Raw genomic sequence first — 14,454 nt, forward strand, 5'->3', positions numbered from 1 at the left:
AAAGAAAGAAAGAAAGAAAGAAAGAAAGAAAGAAAGAAAGAAAGAAACCTTGAGAGGCCAAAGGCCCAAGAGTTAGAGAAAGAAAACAAAGATTTATATCTGGATGGGCATGTTTATAGTTTGATGAATATACAGGTGTTGAAGTCGAAGCGTGGATAATCCACTGAGAAGAATATAAAGAGGAAAATTAGGGGCGCCTGGGTGGCTCAGTCAGCTAAGCGTCTGCCTTCAGCTCAGGTCAGGATCCCAGGATTCTGGGATCGAGCCCTGCATCAGGCTCCTTGCTCATTGGGGAGTCTGCTTCTCCCTCTGCCTCCCCACCACCTCTTTTGCTCTCTTTCTAATAAATAAATAAAATCTTTAGAAAAATACAGAAGAAAATCAACAGAACTTGTCATGAACATTCTAGAAGTTAACATCTCGACCAATAAAGAGATTTTTCAGTGTTTTAAAGCTTTAGACAAGTATCAGGGCTCCTTCATGGATATTTTCCTCAACAAATACATGTTATCAGTCCCTTTTTTAAAGTATCCTTTTTTAAGTTTGCCGACCTTTGACTACAAGGTTCACATTCCTTCTGCTACACAATGCCACAAGGTCTCATTTTTCCTACTTGAGTGTGAGACAGACCCTCCTCCCTTGCAGACCACATGGCAGTTTCTGAGAGGTCTTAGATTGTACTTGGGTAAAAAAAATTTTGATATAAGAGACTGGAATGTGGTGGTGCTAGCCATTGACTAGCAAGCACTCTTTTCCTTTCTTCTGGAATGTCGTCCTAAAAAGGCAAGTCTCGTTTTTAAACTCTGCATCTGTAGCCTTTTATTTAAAACAATAATCATATAAAGAATCCTTTTTGCAGGGGCGCCTGGGTGGCTCAGATGGATAAGCGTCTGCCTTTCGCTCAGGTCATGATCCTGGAATCGAGCCCCACGTTGGGCTCCTGGCTCAGCAAGGAGCCTGCTTCTCCCTCTCCCTCTGCCTCTCTCCCTGCTCATGCTCTCTCTCTCTCTCTCTCTCTCTCTCTGTATCTCTGTGTCTCAGGTGAATAAATAAAATCTTAAAAAAAAAAAAGAATCCTTTTTGCAAAAATACTTGAAGACTTCATAGTTTTCCGAAAAGCTTTCCTTAATACCTTGATATTCCAAACATCCTCTTTTGAAGCCTAGTGTCCTCATCTTTTTCTTTTTGGTTAACTATCCGATCTTCACTTTTCAATGGCTTTGGATATGTTGTATGAAGTTCCCCAACATCACTTTCACTATTTCAAGTAATACATCTTTTACAAGGTTTGCAACTTAACTTTGCCATGGATGTGTGTTGTTATCCACTGATTACACAAAGATGTCAACAGAGCAATGCTAAAGCTAAGCCAGGTGAAATGTTTGAATCAGGAATAATTTTTAAGCAGTCAGTTTATTAGTAAATAATTTTATGTTATGATAACTTCTGCTTCCTGATATGGGCTGAATGGTTTCCTCTCCAAATTTATGAACTTAAGTCCTAACTCCCAGTACCTTAGAATGTGGCTGTATTTGGAAACAGGTACCGCAACCTGATGCTGGAGAATGTGAAACATGTGGACTGAGAATCCCAAGAGTGGCAAGGGCAAAAAGTCCAAGCTGGTCAACAAGGACTGCTACATCTCCAAAATGTTCCTGTGTGGGGACTTGGTCATCATGGTCCTGCGGAACCCGCTCATCACCAGCAAGTAGGGGTCTCTTCCCCCACTGTCAGAATTCCCTCCCTCATCCTATAAAGACCCAACCTTCATAACAGGAATAATAAAGTTCTATGGTTTTTCTAGTGGTCAAAAAAAAAAAAAAAAAAGAGAAGAAATTTGGACATAGATACATACAGAGAAGGAAATGTAGTCACAGGAAGATAGCCATATATAAGCCAAAGAGAAAGGCCTGGAACAAATCCTTCCCTCATGACCTTCAGAAGGAAGCAGTCCTTCTGATACCTTGATCTTGGATTTACAGCTTCCAGAAGTGTGAGAAATAAATTTCTGTTGTTTAAGCCACCCATTCTGTGGTACTGTTACAGTGGGCCTAGCAAACTAATACTCAAACTACCTCATAACTGTAGAAACTTGGATCATGAAAGTGTGTCAAGGAGCTATGGAATCGTATAGAAAGCCACTTGGGGGGCGCCTGGGTGGCTCAGTCGTTAAGTGTCTGCCTTTGGCTCAGGTCATGATCCCAGGGTCCTGGGATCGAGGCTCGCATCAGACTCCCTGCTCGGCGGGAAGCCTGCTTCTCCCTCTCCCACTCCCCCTGCTTGTGTTCCCTCTCTCGCTGTGTCTTTCTCTGCCAAATAAATAAAATCTTTAGAAAAAAAAAAAAGCCACTTGGGGAGGGTGACATCAGGAAAGATGTCTCAGAGGAAGTGACAGCTAAACTGAACATTTAAAGTAATTGGTGTTAACCACAAATGGGCTAAGGGGTGGGTTGTTCCAGGTAGAAAGGACCAGAAAGACTAACTTCCAACATGCTTCCCTCTACCTACTTTTTGTCCATTTGATCATTCTTTCCACTGTACCAGTGTTGTGTTGCTGAACACAAATCAAACCAAGTTAGTCCTGCTCCAAACTCGTCTTTGGCTTCCTGCTACTTCAGGATAAACGCAAAATCTTAACTCAGTTTCCTAGGCTCTCCATCACAAGCCCTACCTAATTTCAACATTATTTCATGCCATTCCACCCCCAATGACTTTCAGTTTCTATCACAGAAGACTTCTTTAGGTTTTTCTAACAGCTTCTTCCAGTTTCAAGGCTTTCCTCATAAGCTATCCAATCTGCATGGAAGACTATTCCCACTCTCACCTCTTTTAACTAATTAATCCCTATCCATCCTTTATATCTCAGCTGATTAAATCAGTACGCTCCTTACTCTGTGCTTTTCATAGCACTTCTTCCAAGTGTAATTAAACTAATTATGCAATTAAAGTCTGTCTCCTCCATTCAACTGTAGGGACCTATGTGTCTTGGTCTCCTGGGTGCGGCATTGTGCCTAACTCATGTAAGTACCCAATAAATATTTGTTGAATGAAGAGCAATGGTTCCACTGGAAAACTAAAATTAGTTTTGTGTGACTTAAGAAGAATTTTTCAAAAACCCTCCTAAAACCTCAGTGGCCTTTGGTGGGACTATAAAATACATAAGATAGGACCTTAAGACAGGTGCAGAGTGACAAGTTTTCAGACTCACTCGACCTCCTTCAGATAGCCTATGCACACTGCCTGGAGTGTCTGAGACAAAGCCCCTATCCCCACCTTTCCTGATTTTCTAACCTGGGACTCCTGAACTTCTGAATATAAGTGTTTTTTTGGCTCTTCATAGTCCTAAATCTAGGCACTGAACAAGGTGGTGGGTGGGGTGGGAACCGAAGTCCCAGGCCCAGCAGTGCCAGGAAACCACAGGACTCTCATTACCTTGATCTCACCCTGAGAAGACAAATTTTGGGCACCCTGGGATAGCGTGTAGTGCTGAGAGCTGCCACTAGATGGCGCTACTCCCTCAATGTACCTAATTCAAGAAAGTAGAAATGGAATTCAGCCATATCCCAGTTTCTCCAGAACCAAAAAAGAAAGGAAGTCTGGGCTTGGGGCAGGTGGCATCCAGCATCCCTCAGTCCTGCATTCCTAAGGGAAATGGTCTGACCAGACAAATAAGACAAGCAAGTAGTGTGGATGCTCCAATGGCTTTATTAACTCCTTTCTGCAGGTGGCAGGACCTTGTAGCTAGAGAGCTGGAAAGGAACCAGGAAGTGGTGGTCTCAGTATGGGTCATTAAAGGGGTACAGAGGGTGCCCTGCATCTCTCGGGACCCTCTTCCCATCCACCTGGAAAGAGAGACAGATGGCTCCATTAGCAGGAGTTGACGTTCCAAAGACACAGCATCTTTTCCTGAATCTTCCTCTGAACATCACCTGTATACAACACTATGCCAGATGGTAGTACAGGACCTGGGCCTCAGAGAATGCCAGTGTTGACAGCATCCCAGCAAACCACAGCCTGGTATATACCTGCCCCTGCCCCTAAGAGTTTGCAGTCTCAGCTGGAATAAGGAATATTTATTTTCCTATCTGTAACAGGCTTCAACCCAACCTCAATCCCTCTACCACAGCTGAGAAGGCCTTCTAGGTTCCTTTTTTTTTTTTTAAAGATTTTATTTATTCATTTGAGACACAGAGATACACAGAGAGAGAGAGCATGAGCAGGGAGAGAGGCAGAGGGAGAGGGAGAAGCAGGCTCCCCGCCGAGCCAGGAGCCCGATGTGGGGTTCGATCCCAGGACCCCGGGATCATGACCCGAGCCGAAGGCAGACGCTTAACCATCTGAGCCACCCAGGCGCCGCAGGTTCCTCTTATTTATACCATTTACTGAGAACTTGCTATGGTGTCAGGAACTGGGATCATTTTACAGACAGGAAACTGAGGCTTGTAGAAGTGAAATAACTTGGGGCACCTGGGTGGCTCAGATGGTTAAGCGTCTGCCTTCAGCTCAGGTCATGATCCCGGGGTCCTGGGATCGAGCCCGGCATCGGGCTACCTGCTCGGTGGGAAGCCTGCTTCTCCCCCTCCTACTCCCCCTGCTTGTGTTCCCTCTCTCGCTGTGTCTCTCTCTGTCAAATAAATAAATAAAATTAAAAAAAAAAAAAAGAAGTGAAATAATTTGTCTAAGTCACAAGATATCGAGGCAGGACTGGGACTCACAGGCTATAATGCTTTCTCCCCGAACCATATTACTTCCCCAAGCTTAAGAAAAAGAAAGGAGCCCACTATGTCCAGGACAGCAATCCTACCAACATCCTGCCTCTTCTCTAACCAGCAAGGTTGAAGCCAGATTTGGGCCAGAATTCCACCCCAATTCTTACATTCCCTAACTCTGGCAGGTGATATATACTCACTGTGAGCATGGGCACAATGTATCGCCAATTTTTATTCAGGGCATCTAGTTGCTTCATCTCATCTGGGCTAAAGGTAAAGTCAAACACCTGCGGATGGGAAGTGGGGGTCAGGAAAGCCAGCTTCGTGTGCAGAAGTTGGGATTCGAGAACACTATCTTCTTGTCAGGCAGAATCAGAACCAGACTGTGTCCCAGTGGGCTAAAGAAGACAGGACCCATCACCAAGTACCTGGATGTTCTGGAGGATACGTGAAGGGGTGATACTCTTGGGGATGCAGATCACTTTCCGCTGGACCTGCCACCTAAGGTGGGGGTTTGAAGTAGATGGGGAAGAGGAGTCAGTCCTCAAAAGCATTGTTTCATCCTCCACTCAGCCTTCTCTAAACTCCTGGAATCCCTGAGCCCCAGTGGAATGGGGGACATGCCTCAGAGTAGCTTCCCCCAGATTACATGGCAAGATTCGCAGCCTCATTCAGGTAGTTGGATAAGGAAGCCCTCAACCCTGGTTTCCCAAAACAGGTGCCCTCATCCACCTCCTTTCCCCAAGACTGCCGCACCTGAGCAGGATCTGAGCTGGAGACCGGCCATACTTTTCAGCCAGGGCCAGGACCACTGGCTCCTCGAGTAGGACTGGTTCATCAGGATCACGCCAAGCTCGATCAGAGGAGCCCAGAGGGCTATAAGCGGTCACCTCCAGGCCGCGAGCTTGGCAGTGGGCAATCAGCTCCTTCTGAGCCAAGTATGGGTGACATTCCACCTGAAACAAAAAAAACCCCATCAGTACAGGCCGGCCCCACCCAGCTTGCGGGGCCCCACCCAGTCGTGCACATCTTGACCAACCTTGCATTGCTGACCGCCCCCCCACTTCCCCTCAGCCCACTTTTCCCATTCTCCATTTTCCACCGTCCATTTCATTCTCTTCCCACATTTCGATGTCTGTCTGTATTTTTGGTTTTCTAATATTTTTGTATTTGATATGAACCAATACATAGTACTTGTTCTTACAGACAGAACCTCACTTTACATGTACATTATTTACATTTATTTCCATTGTGTTTGAATCAAAAAGACTTTTTAGCCCTTTTTTATTTTAGTTCCAGTGTAGTTAACTCACTGCCCTTTATTTATTTAAGATTTTATTTGAGAGAGAGACAGAGAAGCAGGCTCCCTGCTCAAAGGAGCCCAATGCGGGGCTCGAACCAGGACCCTAGGATCATGACCCGAGCTGAAGGCAGACGCTTAACCGACTGAGCCCCCCAGATGCCCCAATGCCCTAGTTTATGCAGAGAATTTCTACACCAACACTTATTTTTTTTTTTTAAGATTTTATTTATTTATTTGACAGAGAGAGACACAGGGAGAGAGGCAACACAAGCAGGGGGAGTGGGAGAGGGAGAAGCAGGCTTCCCGTGGAGCAGGGAGCCTGATGTGGGGCTCGGTGACCTGAGCCGAAGGCAGACGCTTAACGACTGAGCCACCCAGGCGCCCCTACACCAACACTTCTGAAAACTTGTTAGCCATCTCCATGAAGGAGACCCATCATTTGCTCACTCATGTTCTTGCACACACACATATACCCCCAAACCAATGGATCTGCTTTGCTGTGCTCACCTGCAAGACAGCTGGGCGCACAGAGGCCACACTGAGCACATCATCAATCTGCCGACTGCTGAAGTTGGACAGGCCCAGTGCCCGTACCAGCCCCTTAGCCACCAGTGCCTCCAGAGCTTTCCAGGTCTCCTTGTAGTGGGTAGAGTCATAGCGGATAGTCCCATCGGCATTCTTAGGGAAAGGGTTGTCTCCCCGCCTAAGTGAAAGACAATCCTCCACGAGTGGGCACAAATGCCAGGCTCCTGACTTACCTTATCCAGTCACTGTGTCCCCATACTAAGCCCAGAAAGGGCAAAAGGCCAAGAATAAGAAACAAGCATGGTTTTTCTCCCTTTCAGGTCATGACCCAGGCATTAACTCTATATAGAATGCCCATTCCCTTTCCTCTTTTTCCTAGACACAGACTATATCTCCTCTCCTCTGGGAAGTCTTTCTGAACTCCTTCCTCCTCAGAGAGGTTGCAGGCTCTTGCAACCTTCTTCCAGTACAGGGCACAGAGCTGATGGTAAGGCTCCTTTCACACCCTCTGCTGGAGCTGATTCTCTACTGCAACCCTAGGCCTAGCTCAGCAGAAGCCAGCAGTTTCCTGAATGAATAAAGGGAGCAGGTGGGACTACTCACGTGCCCCTAGGATACCCACCACGGGAAGCTATGCTCCTTTTCTGTAGTTAAACTCCTGGCTGCGCTAGCATAAAAGGCTGAGCTCCCATGGCAAGCTGAGCAGTGTTCCTCTCCTGCTCTGCTACTGTGCCTTACAAGATACTAACATGACCCACCCAACACCCGACTCCCCGGATAAAGACCCTAGCAAGGCTCACTCAAAGGCATAAGGCCAGTGCATCAGGTACAGGTCCAAATACTCCAGCTGGAGGTCAGCCAGTGTCTTCCGGAGGGCAGGCTCCACATCCTCGGGATGGTGTTTAGTGTTCCACAGCTTAGAAGTCACAAACAGCTCCTCTCGAGGCACCACCTGGTCCAGGGGGCAGGGCCCATAGTGAGAAGAGCCGTGGGCACACAGTCTTACCCGCCCTCACCTCTGGGAGAGGAATTAGAAGGAAGATGCCCCCAGATCCCTCCAGCCAGGCCCCAGCCCTCTCACCCCACCCCTCTGTAGCCCCGTCCTCACCTTGCCGGGTCCCACGTTCTCCTTCAGGGCCTCCCCGATCTCAGTCTCATTGCCATAGATAGCAGCACAGTCAATGTGGCGGTAGCCTACACTCAGGGCGTGCCTAACAGCTGCTTTCACCTGCCAGGTGACAGAAGCAGAGCTTTTAGCTCTGTTGGCCTAGTCAGAAACTGCCCTCCTGGACGCCTGGGTGGCTCAGTCATTAAGCATCTGCCTTTGGCTCAGGTCATGATCCCAGGGTCCTGGGATCGAGCCCCGCATCGGGCTCCCTGCTCCGCGGGAAGCCTGCTTCTCCCTCTCCCACTCCCCCTGCTTGTGCTCTCTCTCTCGCTGTGTCTCTCTCTGTCAAATAAATAAATAAAATCTTTAAAAAAATAAAGAAAGAAAGAAAAAGTTTGCTAACCCTTGGTCTAAGCAGTTGACATAGCTATTCTTCAAACGCCGACACCTGCCATGTGCCTACCTCTGGACTGAGCACTGGGGAGTGGCCCAGACCTTAAGGAGCCCTGTGTGGGAGAGGGCAACATGGTTACAGCACACGGTGATAAGTGCCATATTAGGGGTCAGCAAAGGGTCAGGCACAGAGGCGTCCCATGTCTGCCACAGCACTCAGTGCAGATCCAATTAGGGAAAGGGCTTCTTCCTATTCCCTTGGCCCTTCTGGGCCCCTCAGCCCTTCCTCTGAGTCACCTCAGGAAGCCAAGGGCTCACTACTGGTCTCTTCCCTTGTTTCTTCCCACTGCCCTTCAGGCCCATCCCTATATGAAATGGAGTACAGCAATGGGGCTGCTAGGGAAAATTCAGGGACCCTCTCCCAAATTCTGCCTTTTCCCTAGCAGAGGTGCAAGAAGCCCTCCTCCCCTTCCTCCATCTCTCACCTGGCCAGGATCGCTCTTCCAGGTGCCCAGCCCAATCAGGGGCATCTTCTGCCCAGTGTGCAGGAGGACACATGAAGCCGCCATTGCCCCCTGAAACAAAGATGGGAAGAGAATGGGGTGGGGGTCAGTGTGGCTGCTTGAGCCTCAGCTACCCATTGGTCAAGACTCCTGTAAAACACGGCTGGTAAAGGGAGCACAGAGGTTGTGCACACATGCCTGTGAGCAGAGGGCAGCTAATACAGGGTAGCCCGAACCAGCCAAAGCCAGTAGCTCCTGGACAGACATTAATTGGACCACTGGCATGGCTGCCCTTCCTTCTGCCAAGCTAAAGGTCTGTGTTAGAAAGTTCTGATACGAGGGGCGCCTGGGTGGCTCAGTTGGTTAAGCGACTGCCTTCGGCTCAGGTCATGATCCCGGAGTCCCGGGATCGAGTCCCGCATCGGGCTCCCTGCTTGGCAGGGAGTCTGCTTCTCCCTCTGACCCTCCCCCCTCTCATGCTCTCTGTCTCTCATTCTCTCTCTCAAATAAATAAATAAAATCTTAAAAAAAAAAAAATAAAATAAAGTTCTGATACGAAAGACCAAGGTGAGTGGCTCCCTGAAGTACTCAGCCTTGACCACGTAACGTCTCAAGCCAGGGTAAGACAGGCAAAAGGGCCATTATGAGTCAGAGTGAGACCAGGTGACAGAACAGATTCAGGAACAGGTCACTTCTCTGCGGATGAAATGAACATTCCCAGGAGGTTGTCAGAAACTAGAGATTCTCCTGGTCCCTCACAGAGAGGTCTGATCGGCATGCTGCTAGGCCTGAGTGGGCTCTTAAAAGGTAAGTAGACCATTTTTAGGTGAAAAAAACAAACTCAGAGAGTTGAAGTTATTTGCCCCCAAATCAACAGCTGAGAAGTGGCAGAGCCAAAGATCCAAAGAGGAGCCAATGGATAAAGGCAAGAAAAGGGCACGTAAACAGAGACTTTTAATATTCGTGTGCTGTGCCTCACAGTAGACACATATTACAATGTGCTACAGAAAAGCAAATGACTTCTGTAGGGCAAGGACCAGGAAATACTGACACTGGCTTTTAAGAGTGAGTTGGACTTTCCCAAGAGTCAGGGGGAGAGGGCTTTCCAGAAAGGGGAATTAGACACAGGAGAAAGCAGTAAACTATAGACATGAGAAAACTTCCAACTGAATAAAACAGGTGGGTGATTGGAGCTTTGAAAAATCAGAAATCTCCAAAGGGCCAAGAATACTCATTCAGTCAGTAAATGACGAATGTTCCAGGCCTTGTGCTAGGCCTAAGAGACACCATATTCAAATAGAGTCCCTGCCCTCTTGGAGTTTATGGGCTGGTGCGGTGAGGACAGAGGATAGCAGTACGATGTGTAAGATAGAATCAAAATCTGCACAAGAGCTACAAGAAAAGAGTAACCCTGCTAGGATGGCGTCTTGGAGGTAATAAATTTGAGTCTTTTTTTTTTTTTTAAAGACTTTATTTTTAAGTAATCTCTACACCCAATATAGGTCTCAAACTCACAACTGTGATCAAGAGCTGCATGCTTGGGGTGCCTAGGTGGCTCAGTTGGTTAAGCGACTGACTCTTGATTTCGGCTCAGGCCATGATCTCAGGGTTATGAGATTGCGCTCCATGCTGGGTGTAGGGACTACTTAAGATTCTCTCTCCCTCAGACGAACCATGAGAGACGATGGACTCTGAAAAACAAACTGAGGGTTCTGGGGGGGAGGGGGGTGGGAGGATGGGTTGGCCTGGTGGTGGGTATTGAGGAGGGCACGTTCTGCATGGAGCACTGGGTGTTACGCACAAACAATGAATCATGGAACACTACACCTAAAACTAATGATGTAATGTATGGGGATTAACATAAGAATAAAAAAAAAAAAGATTCTCTCTCCCTCTCCCTCTGCCCCAACCCCCTAATCTAAAAAAAAAAGAAAAAGAAAGAAAAAAAGAGGCGCGCCTGGGTGGCTCAGTCGGTCAGGCGACCGCCTTTGGCTCAGGTCATGATCCCAGGATCGTGGGATCGAGCCCCGCACTGGACTCCCTGCTCAGGGGAGTCTGCTTTTCCTTCTCCCTCTGCTACTCTCCCTGCTTGTGCTCTCTCTCTCTCTGTCAGATAAATAAATAAAATCTTTAAAAAAAAAAAAAAGATTCTCTCTCTCCCTCTCACCCCTGCTCTCAAAAAAAAAAAAAAAAAAAAAAAAAGTTGCACTCTCTACTGATTGAGCCAGCAAGGTGCCCCTGAGTCAAGTCTTGACTTCAATAGGAATTATCCAAGCAAAAGGGAAAAGAGAAAGAATGCTCACCCTAAGAGCCAAAAAGGTAGAAATAACCTCTTCCCTTGATCTCATCAGTACTACAGATATCACTCCCTTGGGATTGACTGCATTGCCAGCAATAACTGTATAAATATAACCTTGGGGCGCCCAGGTGGCTCAGTCGTTAAGCGTCTGCCTTCAGCTCAGGTCATGATCCCAAGGTCCTGGGATCGAGCCCCGTATCGGGCTCCCTGCTCTGCAGGAAGCCTGCTTCTCCCTCTCCCACTCCCCCTGCTTGTGTTCTCTCTCTCGTTGTCTCTCTGTCAAATAAATAAATAAAATCTTAAAAAATAAAAAAATAAAATAAATAAACATATATATATATATATATATATATATAAAACACCTTTGTTTCCAAGTTCTGAAAAGACATCAAGAATGTTATGGTAGAGCAGGAAATAAGATGTAAGAATAGCTGACATATTGGGCGCCTGGGTGGCTCAGTTGGTTAAGCCACTGCCTTCAGCTCAGGTCATGATCCTGGAGTCCTGGGATATAATCGAGTCCCACATCGGGCTCCCTGCTTGCTCAGCGGGGAGCCTGCTTCGCCCTCTGACCCTCCCCCCTCTCATGCTCTCTCTATCTCATTCTCTCTCAAATAAATAAAATCTTTAAAAAAAAAATAGCTGACATATCAAAATTGTCTTTCCTAATACTTCCGACTCTGGAAGAATTTTATAGTCTAGCACAACCTGGTTATGGAGATCACCTTTTTCTGCTAAACCAAAAATAAAAATGTTCAGTCTGGGCAGCAAACCACAGATCATTGAGGGCAATACTGTTACCAAACTTTCCCAGGACACAAACTTTCCAGGGATCAGGTAAGCATGTCTGGACTTCACAGGAACTAGACTGCCAGTTGCCACCAGGGTCTGTGGTGGGTGTCCCAGGCTTGATCCCCAAACAGGTGACCTGCTGGCCTCTCCCAGATCTCCCAGCACACTGGAGAACTCTGAAATTACACGTGGACTTAGCCTGAAAGCTTGAAAAAAAAGCCTGATCTAAGGCAAAAAGGAAGAAACCTGATGCTTGCTTCTCCCTTTCTTTTGATGGTGAAACTGAAATCCCAAACGGCTGAGGCTTGGGGGAGTGGGGCTCATAGGAGAAGGAACACCTAACAAAGAACTTCAAAGAACAAGAGCTCTAAAGGAGAGAATGGAGGGGCCACAGCAGAGAACAAATGTTTTTCTCTAGGACAGGAAGTCATACTCTGTCAGCTTGTCACTCCATCCTCATCTTCTGCCTCATGCATTGGCATTCCAGCCTTCTCCTGCATTAACAGGCTCTGAAGTTGTCAGGAACTGCCTAGCAAGGCCTCTGGCAGCACTCAAACACCCTCCTGTTAACTTGGGAGAGGTTTTACACACAAAAGAGAAATGCTGGCATGCCTGGGGGGCTCAGTCGGTGGAGCGCCTGCCTTCGGCTCAGGTCAGGATCCCAGGGTCCTGGGATTGAGTCCCGCATCAGGCTCCCTGCTCAGCGGGGAGTCTGCTTCTCCCTCTCCCTCAGCCTCTGCCCCTCCACTCATGTGCTCACTCTCTCTCTCTCAAATAAACAAATAAATAAGATTAAAAGAAAATAAAAGATTTTGGCTGTGTGTGGGGAGAGGTGGTATCAAGACCCAGGTTTTAGGGGCACCTAGCTGGCTCACTCGGTGGAGCATGCAACTCTTGATCTTGGGGTTGTAAGTTCAAGCCCCATGTTGGGTGGTTGAGATTACTTAAAATCTTAAAAAAAAAAAAAGGACTCAGGTTTTATTATTCCCAAGTCAGCACCTACGTTCCTTCTCTCTGGGGCAGGCTTCCCTTCTCAGAAGAGGGCTCTATAGCTGCTGCCTGGATGCAGGGAACTTGAAAACACAGGAAAAAGAGGAAGCAGTATTTACATGAGTGTTCTCTGGCTACATGGGCCTTTCCTCTACTTCTCATAAATGCTGGTGTCCCTCAGGGTTCTGTCCCCAATCCTCTTCGCACTCCCTGGTTGAGCTCACATCTTCAGTTACCACATTAAACATTGATTCTGCCCACGCCAGTTCTGGACATTCAACTCCCTCTGGACATCTCCACCAGTATGTCCTATAGGTATCTAAGACTCAACATGTCCAAAACTGTACTCATCAAATCTAGCAGCAAAGCACAAAGGGAACAGTTCAAGGCCTGGGGTTGCACGACCTGGGTTTGAATCTCAGCACCCCTGGAACATCTTTTGAAGAGATGCTGTATCTATTTTTTTTTTTAAGATTTTATTTATTTATGAGAGAGAGCGAGAGAGCACACAAGCAGGGGGAGCGGCAGGCAGAGGGAGAAGCAGGCTCCTGCTGAGCAAGGGGCCTGATGTGGGACTTGATCCCAGGACCCTGGGATCATGACCTGAGCCGAAGGCAGATGCTTCACTGACTGAGCCACCCAGGTGTCCCAAGATGCTATATCTAAAGCACTTTGCCCAGTGCCTGACCCATGCTCTTCATTCCGTATACTCTCTTAGTAGGGACTCAAGGCCCTGGATAAAACCTTGTTAAAGCAAACATGTTCATAGTATAATCTATGGGATTTTGAAAAGCCATCTAAATAAAGCATTTCAGTTCGTTTGGCATTTCTGACTATTATCTATCAGATTATGATTTTGACAGGTGATGGGTAGGGGGGTATATCCTTACCTGTACTTCTAAGAAGCCAGGATGGAAAACCACTTTAAATATGTAACAGTGACCAAGATTTGGTCTATTTGGCTGGTTAAAAATCCTATTAATATTGGTAATTTTTTTTTAAAGATTTTATTTATTTATTTGAGAGAGAGGATGAGAAGAGAGAGAGAGCACGAGAGGGGGAAGGGTCAGAGCGAGAAGCAGACTCCCCGCTGAGCAGGGAGCCCGATGCGGGACTTGATCCCGGGACTCCAGGATCATGACCTGAGCCGAAGGCAGTCGCTTAACCAACTGAGCCACCCAGGCGCCCTAATATTGGTAAATATTTTTAAAGTGGCACCTGGGTGGCTCAGATGGTTGAGCATCTGCCCTCAGCTCAGGTCATGATCTCCAGGTCCTGGGATAGAGCCCCGCATGGGGCTCCCTGCTCAGCGGGGAGCCTGCTTCTCCCCCTCTCCCTCTGCCTCTCCCCCTGCTTGTGCTCTGTCTCTCTCTCTCTCAAATGAATAAATCTTAAAAAAAATTTTTTTTTTAATTTGGTAAGTATTTTTTTAAAAAGACAGTTTGCTCTGGACTGTAATGTAAAACCTAAGACTGCAGTAACAGTTCATGTACTTCTTGATGGATGTGAAAAGAATTTTAAAATATATATTTCTTTTTTTTTTTTTAAAGATTTTATTTATTTATTTGAGAGAGAGACACTGAGAGAGAGAGCACATGAGGGGGGAGTGTCGGGAGGGTCAGAGGGAGAAGCAGACTCCCTGCCGAGCAGGGAGCCCGATGCAGGACTCGATCCAGGGACTCCAGGATCATGACCTGAGCCGAAGGCAGTCGCTTAACCAACTGAGCCACCCAGGCGCCCTTAAAAAATATATTTCTTGGGCACCTGGGTGGCTCAGATGGTTAAGCGTCTGCCTTCGGTTCAGGTCATGATCCCAGGGTCCTGGGATCGAG

General features: G+C 47.2%; 1 protein-coding gene across 1 annotated transcript in view; it reads right to left on the bottom strand.

Annotated features, from left to right (window-relative positions):
- Window positions 1-3,682: 3,682 nt before the first annotated feature.
- Window positions 3,683-14,454, bottom strand: part of AKR1A1 (aldo-keto reductase family 1 member A1) — a 12,951-nt gene continuing 2,179 nt past the window's right edge. The window contains exons 2-9 of the mRNA XM_035018697.1: window positions 8,524-8,613; window positions 7,646-7,765; window positions 7,338-7,489; window positions 6,520-6,715; window positions 5,466-5,665; window positions 5,138-5,210; window positions 4,910-4,996; window positions 3,683-3,842 (exon numbers count right to left, since the gene is read on the bottom strand). Coding sequence (XP_034874588.1) covers window positions 3,777-3,842; window positions 4,910-4,996; window positions 5,138-5,210; window positions 5,466-5,665; window positions 6,520-6,715; window positions 7,338-7,489; window positions 7,646-7,765; window positions 8,524-8,607 — 978 coding nt within the window. The 5' untranslated portion in view covers window positions 8,608-8,613 and the 3' untranslated portion in view covers window positions 3,683-3,776. The remainder of the gene's footprint in view (window positions 3,843-4,909; window positions 4,997-5,137; window positions 5,211-5,465; window positions 5,666-6,519; window positions 6,716-7,337; window positions 7,490-7,645; window positions 7,766-8,523; window positions 8,614-14,454) is intronic.

This window comes from Mirounga leonina, unplaced genomic scaffold (assembly GCF_011800145.1).
Source record: "Mirounga leonina isolate KUSES-001 unplaced genomic scaffold, KU_Mleo_1.0 Mir_173, whole genome shotgun sequence".
Classification (NCBI taxonomy): Eukaryota; Metazoa; Chordata; class Mammalia; order Carnivora; family Phocidae; genus Mirounga; species Mirounga leonina.